General features: G+C 42.5%; 2 protein-coding genes across 3 annotated transcripts in view; one reads left to right on the top strand and one right to left on the bottom strand.

Moving 5' to 3' along the window:
• Positions 1–20,621, bottom strand: part of mdn1 (midasin AAA ATPase 1) — a 1,030,807-nt gene that overhangs the window by 703,089 nt on the left and 307,097 nt on the right. The window lies entirely within an intron of this gene.
• si:dkey-1j5.4 (leucine-rich repeat-containing protein 15) overlaps positions 1–20,621 on the top strand; it is a 36,191-nt gene that overhangs the window by 11,644 nt on the left and 3,926 nt on the right. Inside the window, exons 2-5 of one of the 2 annotated variants that reach the window (XM_032542359.1) lie at positions 10,805–10,883; positions 16,164–16,352; positions 19,348–19,532; positions 19,625–19,881. In XM_032542359.1, the coding sequence (XP_032398250.1) occupies positions 16,169–16,352; positions 19,348–19,532; positions 19,625–19,881 (626 nt within the window). In that variant the 5' untranslated portion in view covers positions 10,805–10,883; positions 16,164–16,168. The remainder of the gene's footprint in view (positions 1–10,804; positions 10,884–16,163; positions 16,353–19,347; positions 19,533–19,624; positions 19,882–20,621) is intronic. The other variant, XM_032542358.1, reaches the window with a different exon arrangement.

The following is a 20,621-nucleotide window of genomic DNA, read 5'->3' as shown; positions in this document are numbered from 1 at the left end:
AGTGTCTTGCCGTGCAACCCAACGCTGAACAAGACATTATTATCCAACCAAAGTGTCACAGTCACAGCGATGAAACGTAGTCAACCCCCAAAATGAAGTTCACGTGCCGTGGACAAGCTTTGCTAACACTGTCATGATTGACAGGCCGAGAACTGTCAATCACATCATAGCCACGCCCTAAAACACCCCCGGCTTTATCGCCGATTTTAAAATCAACGAGACCGTAATTTCAAAAATGAACATCATTCTGTATTGCAGAATACTTAGAACTAGCGATCGAGACCTTAAACTCATTATGAAGATGATTACTGAGGTAATAAATCAAGTGAGAAGTGGCTCATTTCTCCATAGACTTCTATTGAAACCAACCTCTTTTGCAACCACGCGTGTCGCCCTCTGCAGGAATTCAGATAGAATGCAGGTTTAAGTTACTTCCGCAGTGGTTGCACTTTTCGAAACCGGATGCTCTGTCCACTTATATTAACGGTCTATGGGTACTAATAAACGTTATAATTCGTGGTACAAAAATTATTATCTACTGTAAAATTAACCAAGTATACATTTACAAGTGGCTTAACGCTATATGTTTAGCAAAAAGACTCACGTTCAACTTTGTATTGCTCCGTCGGTCTCGCTATCGCGTCTTCGGCCGCCGCTATCAAAAGTTTTTCAACGGTTGTTAGCTCCGCCCCTTCCGCTACGTAGCCAAGATGGCGACCGTTGAGTGTGGAAAGTGTGCATCAATCTACACTTAACTCTGTGACCGGTTTGAGTACACCATCCGGGTATTTTAAGTACACTGCATTTGACCGCACTTCGACAATGTGAACGCACTATGTACTCAAATAGTATTTAGTACAGAAGTGCGCGATTTGAGACACAGCCTTTGACTTGGCCATTCTAACACCTGGATACGTTTATTTGTGAACCATTCCTTTGTAGATTTTTCTGTATGTTTGGGATCATTGTCTTGTTGGAAGATAAATCTCCGTCACAGTTTCAGGTCTTTTGCAGACTCCAACAGGTTTTCATCCAGAATTTACACAAATACATCCTGTATTTGACTGCATCCATCTTCCCCTCAATTTTAACCATCTTCCCTGTCCCTGATGAAGAACAGCAGGCCCAAACCATGATGCTGCCACCACCATGTTTGACAGTGGGGATGGTGTGTTGAGGGTGATGAGCTGTGTTGCTTTTACGCCAAACATATCGTTTGGCATTGTGGCCAAAAAGTTCGATTTTGGTTTCATCTGACCAGAGCACCTTCTTCCACATGTTTGGTGTGTCTCCCAGGTGGCTTGTGGCAAACTTTAGACAAGACTTTTTATGGATATCTTTGAGAAATGGCTTTCTTCTTGCCATGAAGGCCAGATTTGTGCAGTGTACGACTGATTTTTGTCCTATGGACAGACTCTCCCACCTCAGCTGTAGTTCTCTGCAGTTCATCCAGAGTGATCATGGGCCTCTTGGCTGCATCTCTGATCAGTCTTCTCTTTGTCTGAGCTGAAAGTTTACAGGGACGGCCAGGTCTTGGTAGATTTTCAGTGGTCTGATACTCCTTCCATTTCAAAATGATCGCTTGCACAGTGCTCCTTGGGATGTTTAAAGCTTGGGAAATCCTTTTGTATCCAAATCCGTCTTTAAACTTCTCCACAACAGTATTACGGACCTGCCTGGTGTGTTCCTTGGTCTTCATGATGCTCTCTGCGCTTTCAACAGAACCCTGAGACTATCACAGAGCAGGTGCATTTATACAGAGACTTGATCACACACAGGTGGATTCTATTTATCACCATCAGTCATTTAGGACAACATTGGATCATTCAGAGATCCTCGCTGAACTTCTGGAGTGAGTTTGCTGCACTGAAAGTAAAGGGGCCGAATAATTTTGCACGCACCACTTTTCAGTTTTTTATGTGCTAAAAAAGTTTAAAATATCCAATAGATTTTGTTCCACTTCACAATTGTGTCCCACTTGTTGGTGATTCTTCACAAAAAACAAATTTTTTATATCTTTATGTTTGAAGCCTGAAATGTGTCAACATTATCAATCTGTTTATTGAATATAAAGGAACTATCAAAAATCACTCGTAAGTTCCTTACCGTCTGTCTGGCCGTTGGAAACCAGGGACCAAATCCGTTAGACACAGATTCTCCCAACACAATATATTCAGTTTTATCCTCATGTAAGTGCATACAATTTTGGGCAAACCACTGCTTAATGTCCTTGATGCAGTCAACTAAGGTACCTTGTACATCACCAGGCTTCAATGGCAGATAGATTTGCAGATCATCTGCATAACAATGAAAAGATAGGTTGTGTCTGGCTATAATTGACCCTAGCGGTAGCATATATGATGAAAACAAAATAGGGCCAAGAATGGAGCCTTGCGGGACTCCACAGGAAAGAGAAGCACAAAAAGAAGACAAATCCCCCATCATCACAGAGAAAGTTCTATTTGATAAGTATGACATAAACCACTTGAGTGCAGTGCCATGAATGCCAACATACTGTTCCAGGCGTGACAGGAGGATTGTATGATCTACCGTATCAAAGGCTGCTCTGAGGTCTAGTAGCACTAAGGCAACAGGACACTTCTCATCTACAAAGAAAGCAATATCATTGTGTACCTTTAATAATGCAGACTCAGTGCTGTGGTGAGACCTAAATCCGGACTGAAATTTTTCAAGGACAGAGTTGTTTTCCAGAAAGGGTTTTAACTGTATGAAAACAACTTTTTCCAAAACTTTAGAAAGAAATGGAAGATGAGAAACAGGTCTAAAATTAGATAGAAGTGTAGAGTCAAGGTTAGGTTTTTTAAGAACGGGCCTAACCACAGCATGTTTAAAGGCAGCTGGGACGGTTCCTAGACTAATACCGCTATTCATGAAATTCACAAGCCCAGGCCCAACAACATTAAAAACCAGTTTCAGCACTCTAGGAGGTATAATATCAAATGGACAATTTGTAGGCTTCAATGATCTCACTATCTCGCCAAGGGAAGATAGAGAAACTAACTCAAACTCCTCAATCAGAATCAGAAATACTTTATTGATCCCCGAAGGGAAACTCTGTGTTGTAGTTGCACAATATTATAAATAGAGTAGAAATACAAGAAATAAAGAAATATAAGGAATTGGATACGTACGGTATTTACATAAAGGAATGTTATTATACATTATTTACATAATTCACATAATTAAGGATTTGGAATGGTGAAAAGTTAAATAATAATAATAATAATTGTGGTATTTGAGATTGCACACATGTCAGGCCAGTGTTATTGCACAAAACAGATAATACAGATAATATTGTCCAGTTTCAACCTCTCTAAGTGTGGTGTGTGTGTGTGTGTGTGTGTGTGTGTGTGTGTCAGACACTTAGAGGGAGGAGTTAAAAAGTTTGATGGCCACAGGCAGGAATGACTTCCTGTGGCGCTCTGTAGTGCATTTTGGGAGAATGAGTCTGTCACTGAAAGTGCTCCTGTGATTGAGCAACAAGCCATGGAGTGGGTGCGAGACATTGTCCAAGATGGCATGTAGTTTGGACAGCATCCTCCTATCTGACACCCCCGACAGAGAGTCCAGATCCAGAAAAAATTTGGAAAAATAAACCATTAATTGGCAGTTTCTGGAGAGTTTTTTTGCAAAAAAATGTAGAAATCAAGTGTTAGCTACATGATATGTGCAAAACTGTAGGGTTAAGAGCCTTTGCATTGTTGTAGTATCAACAGTTTTTAGGGCATTTAGCATTTACATTATTTACATTATTAACTTCTTATGATATAAGAACTGACCCACACAATGTGCCAAACATGATGAACCACATGAAGAGACAGTAGCATATGTCAGCAACAGCTGAGAAGATCTGGGTCTGTGGTGAACAGGTCCAGGGGTCCCTGGTGTGGGGACCAGGGACCCAAAGTTAAATTAATGTTGAGGGATCAACTAAGACCACTGAAATTCTAAAGATTGAGAACCACTGTTTTACATAAATTCTATTCCTTTAACCTTTGTGCCAAGGCTCAGTAATGTTTGGCCCTCATCCTCTGTGCCCCACTTACTGTATTTACTTTTTTGTGAAAATAAAGACTATTTGTTCATTTTATAAAACATCAAATTAATTATTTACAGTTACATTTAGAGATGCACCGAGGTTAGAGAAGCACTATAGTGGCCCAACGTTGCAGTATTGCATATATAGTATAGTGTATATAGTATAGTATATATAGTATAGTATATTTAGTACAGTATATAAAGTATAGTATAAATAGTATAGTATATATAGTACTGTATATATAGTATAGTATAGCTCAGATGTGTTTCATCAGATTTCTGCTCATGTTTACAACTTTGTGCACATTCAAAATATAACTCCTCCCATCTCTGTTGTCCGAGATGTGGAGAGTTGTAATATTGTCTGCTATGCATGTTATTGCTCCGCTGATATGGTGGATCTCACTCAGACCGTCTGACAGACACCGAGGCCCATTTGGGTCTCTGACAAAGTTTAGAGGAGGCTGTACGCTGCTCTTCATTGGAGGACTACACACAGATGCAACGCGTCACTGCCCCCCCCCCCGAGCGAGTACACTAAAATGAACTGAAGTTGCTACGCTACCAGCCGCGCTGCTCACCTCTATTTTACAGAGAGAGTGGACACAAAGCGACGGACGGGTCTGTGATACTCAAAGCACATACCTGAAGCCGGGAAGCGCTCTTGAACCCCCTCACAGTCTCTGAAAGCACAACTAGTCGATCATAAGTGGTTCAACAGCTAAATTTATAGATAAACTCATCTTTCAGAATTTTGACCGACCGGGTTGACACTTCAGCGTGAGAAATCGAGGGTGTGGCGTGTGCGGTGTGAAACCAGTCAAATGCGTGTGTCTCACGGCCAATGCGTGAGAGTTGGCAGCCCTGCATTTACGTACAAAGGCACGGCAGAGTTGTGCCTTTTGACGTACATGTTAAAGAATACAGGATCGAACTGCGCATGCGCAACATTGGCTAATCGCTTGAATGGGCAGTAAAGGCACTGCTTATTCTGCCTTTTTTTCTATTTGATTATGCGTAACTGCTACATTTGTCATCGTACCGTCTAAATAATTGGAACAACACACATAAATCACAAGAATAAACAGTAAAAATACAAATACAAGTTTATAATACATTTATTTAATAAACATTTTTATGCTTGAATTTTGGCAAGGTAGGCACTGCCTACCCTGCCTACCCTGACTGCACGTCACTGTGTCTAACAGAGTCAACCTTATCAACAAAAAAGTGAAGAAAATGTTCACAGGTGATAGTTGCGACATTAGCAAGAGCAGAAATTGGTGGGTTCACAAAAGAATTAATTGTAGCAAACAGGACCCTGGGGCAGTGACTGCTGCTAGAAATTATATCAGAAAGATACTGAGATTTTGCCTCTCGTAGGGCCCTCTGGTAATCAGCAAGACTGGCCCGCAAAAAGTCCAACAAGACATGCAGTTTATCCTTCTTCCATTTCCTTTCAGCCTGCCTACAACGTTGCCTAATGGTAAGAGTATTATCATTATACAGAGTGTGTGTGTGTGTGTGTGTGGGGGGGGGGGGGCTGTGACTATTACAGAACGCAGACACGGTCAGCTGAGTAGTTTTATTCAATCCGAGTACAGATATGGTCTCGTATTACTGCATTTTTTTTTATAACATTATTGTTTTCCCCTTCATTGTTTCTATCAAACAAGGTCCTTAAAGACAAGATGGCGCTGAGATGTTTGGCTGGCCATCTGTCACTCCATTCTATCCTTGTTTTATATTTATTATTATTTTACCTACGTTGCCAAGGTGTATTATCATTTCTCAACCAATGATCGCCAAGCGCTGCTTGAGATTGGAGTCTTCTGCAATCAGTTTAAACTTGATCTATTGAAAAGCTCACCTCCACCTCCATGCCTCGAGGAAATTCTGGCCTTCCTGAGGTGCCCGCCTCCCTACCATGTTTCCAAGAGACGGTGCAGAAGACGTGGTAAACGCGGAGGTGTCCGGGTAAGGTTGAAGGCCATTCTGGGGACTACTCGTGTGCTTGGTCGCTGGACAGAGCTGTATCTGTTGGACAACGCTGTTCTGCACTCGGGGGTGTACGGGGTCCGTCACCGTGTTCCCTGATGCTGGTGGCTTGGGCGATGTTGGCCGCTCGGTGGACTCTGATCGGCTGGTGCTTTCCTCTGCCAGCTGGCATGTGCCGACTAGGAGAAGAGGTGTGGATCGTCGGAACCTTCGCTCCCTGAAGCAGTTCCTGCCCGTATCTGACACTCTTATTTTAAATCTGGCTCTACTGAATGTGAGATCTGTCACAAACAAAACGTTTTTATTGAACAATGTCTTTATCGCACGTAGTTTGGATTTTATGTTTCTGACGGAAACCCGGCTCAGTGAAGGTGATCTTCCTCCTTTATCGGAACTTCTTCCCCCTGGATGCGACTACTTTAACTCCCCTCGCAATACCGGTAAAGGTGGAGGACTGACATCCATTTTTAAATCTACTTTTTGCTGTCAACAATCTTCAACTGAAGGCTACTCCAGCTTTGAGCTGCAGCTCTTTGAGGTAAAGCTTTCGGACTCTTTCCTCTGTGTGGTAATCTATCGGCCACCAAAATTCAACAAAGACTTTGTTCGGGATTTTGCAGACTTTGCATCGGGTGTCACTCTTAAATATGACCACTTTTTGAATGTTGGCAATTTTAATATACATGTGTGTTGTGATAACAAACCACTGGTCAAAGACTTTATGAATGTAATTGACTCTTTTAACCTTATGCAGTCTGTTTGGGAACCCACGCATGAAAAGGGTCATATTTTGGATCTTGTGCTGTCATATGGGCTGGACATACAGATAACTGAGATTGGCCACACATTTTTATCGGACCATTTCCCTGTTTTATTTTCCATCTCTGTGCCTGCTCCCTCTCTCAGCGCAGCTCCTCTGCGCCGTTTTCGTGTTTTTAATTCCGGAACTCCACAGTTGTTTGGTGCTATGTTTAAAGACTCTTTTTTATATTCTTTGGACGATCTTAACGACCGCAGTGTGGATGAATGCATAGCAATGTTTGATTCTCTCTGTACTAAGATTTTAGATTCGATTGCACCCATGACTTTAAAGCGCACAAAGCCACAGAAGGAGCCCTGGCTGAATGAGTCCACTCGTACACTCAGGCGCACATGTAGACAGGCGGAGAGAAAATGGAAAAAGGACAATCTTCAAATTTCTAGGGAGCTCCTTCAGGACAGTCTTATTAATTATCAGCAGGCTGTAAAAACTGCAAAAACTGACTATTTCTCCTCACTTGTGTCAAAAAATGCTCATAAGCCTCAGGTTCTTTTTAATGTATTTGATTCACTGGTGAACCCTTGTGATGCTGTCTGTATGGAGCCTTCTTCTAGCTTGTGTGAGGCTTTTCTGCAGTTTTTTACAGATAAGATCTCTGCTATTAGAATCCCACTCTCTCGGTCTGCTCAAGTCCCTTATAGCTCCTATAGCAAGCACAGCTGTCTTTGACAGCTTTGAACCGGTCACTCTTACTTAAGTGAATGACATAGTTGCACATTTACGCCCTGCTAACTGTCAAACATAGTATTCCATCATCTCTGTTTAAGGAGGTATTCTGTTCAGTGGAGTCTTTTATTTTGAAATTTATTAATTTGTGTTTTAGTTCTGGCTGTGTTCCATCTTCCTTTAAACATGCCATAATACAGCCTCTTCTGAAGAAGAAGAACTTAGACCCTATGGATTTGTCTAATTTTAGAACCATTTCTAAGCTCCCTTTTATTTCAAAGGTTTTAGAAAGATCTGTGTTAATTCAGATCCAAGAATTTCTGAAAACAGTTGATGTTTGTGAACAGTTTCAGTCAGGTTTTAGGTCTCGTCACAGTACGGAGACTGCTCTATTAAAAGTCTTCAATGATCTGTTCATACACCTTGATGCTGGCAATTGTGCCATTTTAATTCTGCTTGATTTGACAGCAGCCTTCGACACAGTTGATCATAAATTCTTTTGTGGCGTTTAGAGCACTGTGTTGGCTTAAAAGGCACTGTTCTTAAGTGGTTTGAGTCGTATTTAACAGACAGATCAATTTCAGTACAAATGGGACAGTTTTAATCCTCAGTGGCCCCTCTGACCTGTGGGGTACCGCAGGGGTCAGTTTTGGGTCCACTGCTATTCTCCCTGTATATGTTACCATTGGGATCTATTTTCAGGAAACATGGCATCTCCTTCCACTGCTTCGCTGATGATGTGCAGGTGTATCTACCGCTAAAGGTTCCAGCTAAAGAGTCTTTGCAGGCCGTGACTGATAGCTAAAGTCAAACCATAACTGACACAGGCTGACCTAGAAAAAGTAATTCATGTTTTTATTACCTCTCGCCTGGATTACTGTAATTCCTTGTATACAGGCATTGGGAAGTCTTAGCTTTATCGCCTGCAGCTTGTACATAATGCAGCAGCTCGTCTTTTAAGTGACAGGAAGAAGCGGGAGCACATTACTCCAGTGCTCTCATTGCTTCACTGGCTTCCGGTAAAGTATCGGATTGATTTTAAGGTTATTCTATTTGCTTTTAAATGTATCAATGGGCTTGCCCCAGAGTACCTTACGGACCTTCTCAGGCTACATAGGCCCTCCAGAGACCAGCCAGTCTGATGGTCCTAGAGGTTCCTAGATCAAAACTGAGAGAGTGGCTGCTCCAACTCTGTGGAACTCATTGCCTCTAGCTGTGCGGACTGCTAGAAGCTTGTCCACTTTTAAATCATTGCTGAAGACTTATTTATTTGAAATAGCGTTTAGCTCAGGGGAGCCGCCTTGATGAATGTTGTATTCTATTTTCTTAGTATTTGTTATTTACTGTGTCTTCTATTGTATCTGTTTCATTTCATTTTATTTTTTGTGCTTTTTACTGTAAAGTACTTTGGTAGGCCTCGGCCTTGGAAATGTGCTATATAAATAAATATGACATTGACATTGACATTCATTGGAATGTTATGCAGGTACAGTATGTCCCTGTTCTTCTCCCAAGAAAACCCCAGCACCAGCTTACAAAAGTCCTATAGGCCATGTGTTTGCATTGCCTGCAAAGAGAACAAGGTGTAGTGTACAATCACATATTTTATCTTTTAGATTTCAGAGTAATGATGATTGTTTTGAAACAAAATAAAGTTTTTCATTTTGTTGTCTTGATAATAGTGTGTTTTTGTATTAATGCTGAACCAATAATCAATGGGTATTTTTTATAAACATTTTATTTATATACTTGAACTGCTAACAGTGGTATCAAATTGGCCTCACCTTTCCATCCCTCTGATTCTCAACTGGCCATGGTCAACTCTGTAAACATTCATTGCATTTTGCAAAGAATATATAATGAGGCACACCGAAAGCCAGGATGGTCAATCATTCAGGTTATCTCCTCAGGAACCCGGGTCATTCTTCTCATAACCTGTAAAAACAAACATAATGAGCTTGTTGTTATTTCGTAATGTTGAATGAGCAGAAAACATAAAGAAGCTTGAGTAAATGTATCTCTAGTTTTAGTTACATGAAGTATTTCTCGGCAACATATATTTTCTCTCTCTCTGGGCATGTGTGCACAGTTTCCACAAGTACATCTGCCAAGGTAAGATGGATGTACCGTAGTTGTAATTTTACATATTACTACATGTTAAGAAGGTAATAATCTCATAGTCAGATGAACTAATCAGCAGGATAGTAGTTACAAGATAACACTAGACCTACTGACACAGGCAAGAGTAGTAGTAATACTTTAGATGTAGCATACAAACTCAACAGAAACAGTAGGCTCCTGTCCAGCTAAATGAACGTCCTGTTGTAAGATAACATAGTACTACGACGTGTTAAAGAATGTATGTAACTCATAATCACAATCAATCACTATTTAGCAGGAGAGTATACGGTAACAATATTACAATAGTGACTAAGTTGTGAGCAGCTCTATGAACTGGCCAATAACTTTTCCGTCAACTGTACATCTTGACTGAAATTGCGAGGGTATAAGTTGTAAAATATTTGTCCGTTTGCAAATTAATAACTTTTGTTGCTTACAATACTAAAAACAAACCTAATACAAAGTTATGCTTAGGCTTCAACACTGAAGTGTGAGTAATACACTAGTATAACAACGAACGGCTAATGTTGGGTTATGTGTTGAAAATGCTAGTAAATGCTAAATGAAAAGAATTTACCAGTCTGAAGGAGTCTCAAATTTCCTGGCAGGTTGCTCCTCTATATCAGATCCTTCCTCCAATTCAGGCTCAAACAGATACGGTTCAACACCTAAAGTATCCATGCTATCTCCACCTTGGATGTTTTAGTGAGTGCTTTTAGTCATGTTGCTCTGTGTGCTGCAGCAAAGCTTGTTGTACACTATCCAATCAGCGCGTAGTTTATTTAAATATTCATGAGCAGACCATATAAGGCAGAATACGTCTTGTTTCAATCCAGGTCAATTTAACAGGGTGGTATGAGGGCCAAAAGAACAGCAAAAGCGACATTTTCAGCCCAACAAATATTACTTACCCTATCAGGAGACCTTAAGGAACAGCGTGAAATACTCAATACAACCATTCTATCACCCCTTTAATGTTTAAACAACCAAACTAACAGATCTATGTCCTCATCTCTTTTACTTCAACTTTGTTACATAATTTCAATCTTAAATCATGATAATATAAACAATACAAAGAAAAATAAACTTAATTTTGAAGTTTTTTGAGATCACACTAATAACACAGTCTGTCTTTTTCAGTGATGCCCAACCAACGTCCTGTTTCAAATTGGAGAGGGAGTGTTCTAGACTTCAACTGAGCTCTTTTCATCGTGGACAGGTTATACTTTACACATTTCTCAATACCAAATTGTTATGTCTTGTCAAGTTTGTTAAGTCACTCATGTCTAGTCTTGTTGTGCACTTCCTGTTTTATTTTGTATTCACTTTGCCTCTCATTTCAAACCCGGACTTGCTACCTTTGTGTGAATTTCCCACCACTGTGATTGTCTACCCCGCTCATGATTGGTTTCAAATGGTTTCCCCTACCTTATTGTCCTTGTCTCCCTTTGTCTTGTACCAGTTTGTCTAATTCGGTCCATGTGATAGTGTCGTCAAGTGTTCTAGCCAGATTCTCATGTAACCAGGTTTTTTGTTTAGTTTTTGTGAAATTGTTTGATCTTCCAAGTGTGCGTTTTTCTGTGTTTTAACTTTTGTCAAGAAAACATTTTTGTTTAACTTTCTATTGTTCTATGAGTCTTGATTTTGAGTCCTCGTTTGATACACAAATTCATTTTTCATCAATCTATAAGTTCTAAGTTTTGGTTTATTCCAAATCCACTTCTCTTTTAACTGATGAAAAACAGTATCTACCTTTTCTCACATGAAATATTGTTCTTCAAATCCTATCCTTTGAAATAACAAACCCTGTCTCTTTTAGTTATGCTATAATAGTTTTAGACTGCCGGGGGACTTCCTTTGACACACTGAGCTCCTCTCTCCTCTATCTTTCCATTTGTGTGCATCCATGTCCCAGATAGGCTTGTTACTAACCTAGCTCTGGCAAGTCATTCCCCGGAGTCCTTATGTTCTTTTCCCCCCAGCATGTTTCCTTGGATCAGGGAGGCTCCAAAATCATGGTAGCAGCTGTCGCCGTGGTCCAGCTACATGTCCTGCGATGCCCTGTTACATCCTGCTATGTTCCGCGGTGCCCTGCTACGTCCTGCTGTGCCTTGTAATGCCGCACGGTGCCCTGTGTTGGAGCTAAATCCTGCTCCATTCTCAGTAGTCAAAATCTCAGATGTGGATGTGTGAATCCATTTTATTACATAGGGTATCCTAGAGACAAATACAGAGTCAACCTAACACGGCTCTCCCCCAAATTTGTCTGACTCTTTGGCTCTCGGACCCCCAGTATTATCTCACAAAGGGTGGGGTCTTTAGACCACAGTGATGTGTGTGTGTGCCTGTTTGTTATCTTTCAATTGGAATGTGACTGAAGGTTCATGACCCTCATTTCAGGAAAAGATCAGTGGGGGTAAAAGGGGGACTGAAACCAGATTCAGGAAGCGTCTCTAACAATCAATTATACTTCTGACACATTTAGGAGACCTGGGTTATAACAAAATGTATCAGAACATCTTATATTATAAAGCAGAAGGATTGCAAAACAACTTATTGCAACAAACAAACAACAAACTATATACTTATAACAACAAACTTACTGCATGTCTTCACATCTTCACATTCTACATGTCTTCATTTATGTTGAAATAAGGCTTTTACATTTTAGCTTCAATGTATAATGCAAATCACACAAAATGTTTTAAGCACATACATATGGGGGCTGTGGCTTAGTGGTAGAGTGGTTGCCTGCCAATCGGAAGGTTGGTGGTTCGATCCCCCGCCCCTGTAGTCATTGTCGAAGTGTCCTTGGGCAAGACACTGAACCCCGAGTTACCCCTGGTGCTGCGTGTGAATGTGTATGAATGTTCATCTGATGAGCAGGTGGCACCTTGTACGGCAGCCCCGGCCACAGTGTATGAATGTGTGTGAATGGTGAATGTTTCCTGTAGATGTTTCCTGTAGATGCTATATAAATACAGCATGTTTACATTTATAACATTTTAAATTCCAACACCTGCTATGCCATGAACTACTACAAAGAACTACTACAAACTACTATTTTTTGTGACTGTTATTGCCACTCTTCATTCAACCCCAACCAGCCCGTCAGACACCGCCTACCAAGAGCCTGGGTCTGTCCAAAGTTTCTTACTAAAATTGAGTTTTTCCTCACCACTGTCGCACTGTTGCTTGCTCTGGAGGGAACTACTTGAACTGTTGGGTCCTTGTAAATTATGGAGTGTGGTCTAGACCTATTCTATCTGTAATGTGTCGAGAGATAACTCTTCTTATCAATTGATACTCTAAATAAAATTGAATTGAACTAAATATGCTCAGCCCAAGGCCCACCTATCTGCATGTCCCATATTAACAATTTCTTACACAATCTACTGTCACTAATATCCCAAACTCTATTCTACAATCTGCACATAGATACTACTAGGGGTGTTGAAATTAATCAAATTATCGATGCATCACTATGTGAACATAAATGATGCTGCATTGATGCATTGGCCAACTACAAATGATTATAACGCAAGTGAGTCTTAGAGGACTCTTGACACATCACACAGATAAAAAAAGATGTATGGGCAGGGATGCCCAGGAAGCCGCTGCATAAATGTCAGCCAGCGTCTTGCCTCCAGCATCTTGGGAGAGACATGTTAGAGGCTCAAAAGGAGGTTTCCTCAGAGCTCGGAGCACCAGGGTTAAATCCCATTGAGCTGTGAGAGAGCGCACAACAGGTTTCTATCGTCTGACCCCTTTCAAAAAATGCTTCACTAGGGGTTACTCAAAAAACAACCTCTATACACCTTTGTGGCAGGACGAGATGGCCACCACATAGGCTTTAACTATAGATGGAGCTAAATCATTATCCACCAATGTCTGCAGGTATTAGCAGGAGGGGCAGAGGACATGATGTGAGTTCTTCACCTTTTCCCATACACCAGCGCTGGACTGCGGACCATTGACCCGTCTAACACGTAGTAGTAGTAGAGGTGGCTCTTGCGCCCTGGATGGTGCGCACAACTGCCGGGGGCAAGGCTTTTATCTCCAAGCGTTCCTGGCTTATTACGGGGGTGGGGGGACTGAGAGGCGGATTGTGCCGTGTGTTCATAGAGAAAAACAGTATGTATTTTCTCGTCAATCTTTAGTACAGATTGAAGCAGATCTACAGTCAGCTTTAAAAAGCTTACAGCGCTGGCTTTTAGCTAATAATTTAATTTTTAGTAAAACAAAAACACATACTATGATTTTTGACAGAACATCAAACTCAAATCAAAACACATTCATGTCGTATTTGTTGTCTGGATGTCACTGTCTGGATGTCACTGACATTTTACAGAAATGTTAGGCTATATTTTGAATGATCATGTTATGTTGTGTTTTTTGTTGTTATTTGTCTTGTTTGTATATGTGCAATTCTTTTGTGTGGTATCTTGTTCAGGAACCCCTCAAAAACGAGATGGTAAATCTCAAGGGGTTATCCTACTAAAAAAATTTCAATTACTATAGACCGTTTTTTTTGTATCCTGAATAATAAAGACTATGATGATGACACAAACTCACCAATTACCAGATGTAGCCTGTGGCCAAAACATTGGTCCAGTTGTTGATGGAGATTGCCTTCACTATGTTTGATCCATTGTCTGTTATACACACCATTTTCTCTTCTTCCACACTCCAAGATGCTAGGGCTGTTCTGTCTGTTCAGGACAAATTGATCTGTGATTGTTTGGTAATGTCTTAACTTGTGTTAGGTTGTAGCGCCTCGGCGCATGCGTGAGACACTGTTGTTTTGGTCTAAAAGTAAAGTAGCTTTAACAGCTTGTGCAGTGTCCTTATTAAACATAACAAGGGCATCCTTCAGTCCTTGTGCCAAGAGCTCACCTTTGTGGTCATCGGGGAAATAAGCAGTCTGTAGGCACTTGCTCTTCATGGTGAAATCAGTCGCTATGAAGTGGACAGTTAGGCTCATGTATGGTTCCATTGTTCGGCTGGACCATAAATTGGTCGTTGTTGAAAAATAATCCGCTTGCTGCACTTCTGCCTCAACTACAGGCCGCAGCTTTTTGAACATAGATGGCAGTGCAACGTATGAAAAATAGTTGCGGGAGGGTATTAAGTGGCGTCCAATGTATGGATCTTCTTTTGAAATTCGTCACGTTCTACGGTGAATGGTGGAGCCATATCTTTTCCTAGATGGCTTCTGTTATTTCCTTACTCCTATTGAGTATGGCATTGCATTGTGCAAAGATGTTTTTGGAAGACTTTTGGACCTTACTTTGTGCAGCTTCATCATATTTGCACGTTTGATGGGCTGGTAAAGATTTGTGGTGTTACCTTGTGGTGCTGCAACGACGGCAAAGCCTGTCCCACATCAGACTAATCCTTGTTGTCTTGCTTGAATCCAAAATACGCCACAGAATGCAAGCCTTATTTTAGAACAAGTTTGGTTTGAGACTGAGTGGTTGGCTGATTCTCTTCACTAGTACCTGGGTTTTCATCACTATCCATTTTGTTTATTTCCAAACTACTCTGCTGTCTATGGAACTTCCACGCTTGCTCAATGAGTGAAACGTGTGACTAAAAGGCGCTTTGTCATTGGCTGATGGTGAAGACCTGAACTTTGCGAGAGCTGTCCTATCAAAATAAAAGATTTCTGACCACAACAGTGACCGTAGTGCTAGTTGTGTCTTTAAGCTCATAGCTCTAGCGGCAGACTACATGTTGGAATCCTACAGTAAAATTCCGTTATACTTTTACATCGTTAAGCTGTCAGGATGCTAACTGTGTTTAACTGTTTTTACTTGCTAACGATGGGCTAACAGCCATGTTACCTGCTGCCAAGTATACAGTTAGTGTTAACTTGCATCCCATGCAGCAATGTTTCTGTTGCCTCTAACGTCCGTTTTGGAGCATGCAAAGGCAGCGCAGACATTTAAGTGGCAACGAAATCCACGTTGTTATTCCGTCTGGTAGATAGGCGCCTTTCACGTGAACAGAAAATTGCGTTGCCTGTATATTTTCACTGCAACCCCCCGTAGAGATTTATCAGGCTACTTTAAGTAACAGTGACCATATACAATTATTTCACACCATTACTATAGGTAAACCTTGTAATGGATGCAAGGTTTCACTCAGTGTTGATTCGTACGGATCAACCATGCACAACTAAACAGATCTATTTTAGTTTTTATTGCAACAAACTGTAAGTCTGTAACTTTTGATTTCTTCTGTCTCTGTCGCTGTTTTTGTTTTAAAAAGCTGATTAAATGGCCCACAGAGCAGTGTTCTCTGTAGCCAGTCTATGCCAAAACTATGTTTTGAATGATTTGTGGCTAGTCTTTACATATAGTCTTTAAGCTCACACTGTGTAAAATACTTTTCTGGGTCCTAATGCAACTCAAGACCCACCCTAGTATAATCACAACTGCATTCTCAATGACAAGGCCATCTCTTTCTATGTCTCTCTACATCCTCTACTCTGCAGGGGAGATGCAACACTTGGCTTGGTTGATGCTGGTGATCCTTTGGATGGTGCAGGCTGTGGAGGGTTGTCCTGATGTTTGTAGATGCTCCAGAAAGGCTGGTCCAGAAAAGTCAGAGGTCAACTGTCATAAGAGGGCACTTCATGCCTTTCCCTCCAAACTGCCCCGTGATGCCTGGATCCTCAAACTAGGTGAATACCTTGTGGTTAAAGGAGAATTCTGTTTGATTTGAACACGTAGCTCTGTTATTTGTAAAATTGGAGTGCTGTCAGTAGCAAGAAAAATGAAAACAATTGGTGCTGTCTACACTGTGCTGTGGTCTTAGGGTCTTAGGTGCTTCAAGGGGCGGTAACCCACGAACACCCTGGTGGACAGGGAAGCCGTCCGACTGAAGAAGGAGTCCTTCCGGGATATGTTATCCCAGAGGACTCCGGACGCAGTTGCAAGGTACCGACGGGCCCGAAGGGCTGCAGCCTCTGCCGTGGCAGAGGCAAAGCAGCGGGTGTGGGAGAAGTTCGGAGAAGACATGGAGAAGGACTTTCGGTCGGCACCAAGGTGCTTCTGGAAAACCGTTCGCCACCTCAGGAGGGGGAAGCGGGGACTCATCCAAGCTGTATACAGTAAGGATGGGACGTTGTTGACCTCAACTGGGGAGGTAATAGAGCGGTGGAAGGAGCACTTTGAGGAACTCCTAAATCCAGCTGACACGTCCTCTGTGGTGGAGGCAGAGCTGGAGGATGATGGGGGATTATCGTCAATTTCCCTGGTGGAGGTCGCTGAGGTAGTCAAACAACTCCACAGCGGCAAGCCCCAGGGATTGATGAGATCCGTCCAGAAATGCTGAAGGCTCTGGGTGTGGGGGGGCTGTCTTGGTTGACACGCCTCTTCAACATTGCGTGGAAGTCTGGGACAGTGCCGAAGGAGTGGCAGACTGGGGTGGTGGTTCCCCTCTTCAAAAAGGGGGACCAGAGGGTGTGTGCCAATTACAGGGGTATCACACTTCTCAGCCTCCCTGGTAAAGTCTACTCCAAGGTGCTGGAAAGGAGGGTTCGGCCGATAGTTGAACCTCTGATTGAAGAGGAACAATGCGGATTCCGTCCTGGTCGTGGAACAACGGACCAGATCTTTACTCTCGCAAGGATCCTGGAGGGAGCCTGGGAGTATGCCCAACCAGTCTACATGTGTTTTGTGGATCTGGAGAAGGCGTATGACCGGGTCCCCCGGGAGAAACTGTGGGAGGTGCTGCGGGAGTATGGAGTGAGGGGGTCCCTTCTCAGGGCCATCCAATCTCTGTATGACCAAAGCGAGAGCTGTGTCCGGGTTCTCGGCAGTAAGTCGGACTCGTTCCAGGTGAGGGTTGGCCTCCGCCAGGGCTGCGCTTTGTCACCAATCCTGTTTATAATATTTATGGACAGGATATCGAGGCGTAGTCGGGCGGGGAGGGTTGCAGTTCGGTGGGCTTAGGATCTCATCGCTGGTTTTTGCAGATGATGTGGTCCTGATGGCATCATCGGTCTGTGACCTTCAGCACTCTCTGGATCGGTTCGCAGCCGAGTGTGAAGCGGCTGGGATGAGGATCAGCACCTCTAAATCTGAGGCCATGGTTCTCAGCAGGAAACCGATGGAGTGCTTTCTTCGGGTAGGGAGTGAGTCCTTACCCCAAGTGAAGGAGTTTAAGTACCTTGGGGTCTTGTTCGCGAGTGAGGGGACTATGGAGCGTGAGATTGGTCGGAGAATCGGAGCAGCTGGTGCGGTATTACATTCTGTTTATCGCACCGTTGTGACGAAAAGAGAGCTGAGCCAGAAGGCAAAGCTCTCGATCTACCGGGCAATTTTCGTTCCTACCCTCACCTATGGTCATGAAGGCTGGGTCATGACCGAAAGAACGAGATCCAGGGTACAAGCGGCCGAAATGGGTTTCCTCAGGAGGGTGGCTGGCGTCTCCCTTAGAGATAGGGTGAGAAGCACAGTCATCCGAGAGGAGCTCGGAGTAGAGCCGCTGCTCCTTCGCGTTGAAAGGAGCCAGTTGAGGTGGTTCGGGCATCTGGTAAGGATGCCTCCTGGGCGCCTCCCTAGGGAGGTGTTCCAGGCACGTCCAGCTGGGAGGAGGCCCCGGGGAAGACCTAGGACTAGGTGGAGAGATTATATCTCCAACCTGGCCTGGGAACGCCTCGGGATCCCCCAGTCGGAGCTGGTTGATGTGGCTCGAGAAAGGGAAGTTTGGGGCCCCCTACTGGAGCTGCTGCCCCCGCGACCCGACACCGGATAAGCGGTCGAAGATGGATGGATGGTGCTGCCTACACTGTGTTATCTCATTGCTAGAGTTAGCGGGGCTAACTCTAGCAGGCTTAAACAGGACAAGGTTTTAAACATTTTTAGCCTCTAAACATGTTCAAAATGTAATTACAAGTGCCTACCCATGTGAAGTGATTCCTTCCGAGGGAACACAGTGAATCTGACTGCAGTAGATGTGACAGAAAGGCATAAAAGTTGTGTTAATCCATACCTCTGTTTATTTCCTAGTTTCCGGCAAAGTCCACACTAGTTGATTGTCGAACTCATACAATATTCCAAAATGTATTTTTTCCACTCAAATAAAAACAATTTGCCGTTGTTATATCCTTAGTAATGACTCTGTAGAAACAGGCTGTAACCTGACACCACAGTGGAGCCAGGACAGCTGTGGCTGGCTGCAGTAGGTCAAAAGTTCAAGAGCCCACTGTTGCTTAGTTACCTATGCGCATGCACTATAGCTCTTGAACTGTTGAACTGCAGCTCTCCTGGCTCCACTTTGGTGTCAGGTTACAGCCTGTTTCTACATAGTCACTACTAAGGACATTACTACGGCAAATAACGGAAAAATTAGTTCCACGATTGACTAGTGTGGACTTCACTGGAAAACAGGAAATAAACAGACGTATGGATTAACACAACTTTTATGCCTTTCTGTCACATCTACTGCAGTCAGATTTGCTGTTACCTCGGGAGGAATCACTTCATTTTTCTTGCTACTGACAGCACTCCAAATTTCCAAACAACAGTGTTTTGTGTTCAAATCAACCGTAATTCTCCTTTAATCAAATCGTCCCAAGGATTATTGTGACATTCAAGACACATTTATCAGACATTTACTGCCAGTAAACAAACAGTGTGGGTCGATGTTAACTTTCTAACTGCTGTCTAAAGGTGAGAACGGTATCACAGACCTGAAGGCTAAGGCTCTGAAATCAATTCCAAAGATTGAGAGTATTAACCTGGAACAAAATGCCATCACGTCCATCCACCCCCTGGCGTTCTCTGGTGCAAAGCAACTGATGCTCCTAAACCTCTACGGCAACCACATCACCAACCTTCCACTAAGAGGATTTCAGGTATAGGAGGAGTTTAGAGAAGAATACATTACATGTACAGCAATCACAATGCAATAATCTGACCACAAAAAAATATCTTTTCATGCCTCTAGGACCTCCTGAACCTTCGCTTCCTTATGCTGGGACAGAACCAGATTGGCATCCTCAAACCTGAGATGTTTGCTGGAATGAGGAACTTGTCAGAATTAGATCTTCCTCTCAACGCGCTGACAATGCTACCGTCTAATGCCTTTAAGCCTCTGATCGCCCTCAAAGTTCTGGACCTTTCCCAGAATCGCATCCAGAAGATCTCTCCTAAGGCCTTTGCTGGACTCAGACAGCTCATGTTCCTCAACTTAGACAATAACAGGTCATCACATTTGCCCTGTAGTAGATGCTTCTATAAACCAATGTCAAACATACTACGCTTAGCATTGCCATAGTTAAATAGATTTAGTAAGGTAGGTATGTGTAGTGAGAATCAGACTATTCCTCGGATACGGGATGAATAGCGTGTTTTGTTTTTTTAGTACAAAACACAAATCAAACAACTCACAACACGAACACATCCCCTCCCCCCTGAACCCTCCAACTCGTCATCACTACTTCCTTATACAAAAATGAAGACAAGATGGAATAATAACCATAATATTCAAGACAATACAACAAAATGACAAACTGCAAACCAAATAAATACCATGTATGATAACACATAAGCACATAGTTGTTGTTAAGACTGGAAAAGCGCTATATAAATACAGCACATTTACATTTACATAGTAAATGCCTCTCCACAGCACATGGCTTCTTAAGAGCCTTCCAGAAAGCGCATGTACTTTCCCCATTTTTTAGTGTAGACAATCAATCTTACAGACCATTTATATGTCAATTTTTTCAAACGCCACTGCTCTAACCATCTCACAATCCCTCTCTTGGATTCAAGGCACACTGTCGTTTATGCATCCTCCCAGACAAATCTGTCTGGCTATTATTGAACTGGTTTGAACACAGCATCTTATAGTATGTCCTTATCTTTCCCACATAGGCTTGACCCATCTTGTAGAAAAAAAATCTTGGGAAAAATGGAATCTGGGTCCTTGAAATCAGACA

This window comes from Etheostoma spectabile, chromosome 18, assembly GCF_008692095.1.
Source record: "Etheostoma spectabile isolate EspeVRDwgs_2016 chromosome 18, UIUC_Espe_1.0, whole genome shotgun sequence".
NCBI classification, from domain to species: domain Eukaryota; kingdom Metazoa; phylum Chordata; class Actinopteri; order Perciformes; family Percidae; genus Etheostoma; species Etheostoma spectabile.
This window is presented reverse-complemented; position numbering and strand designations above follow the sequence as displayed.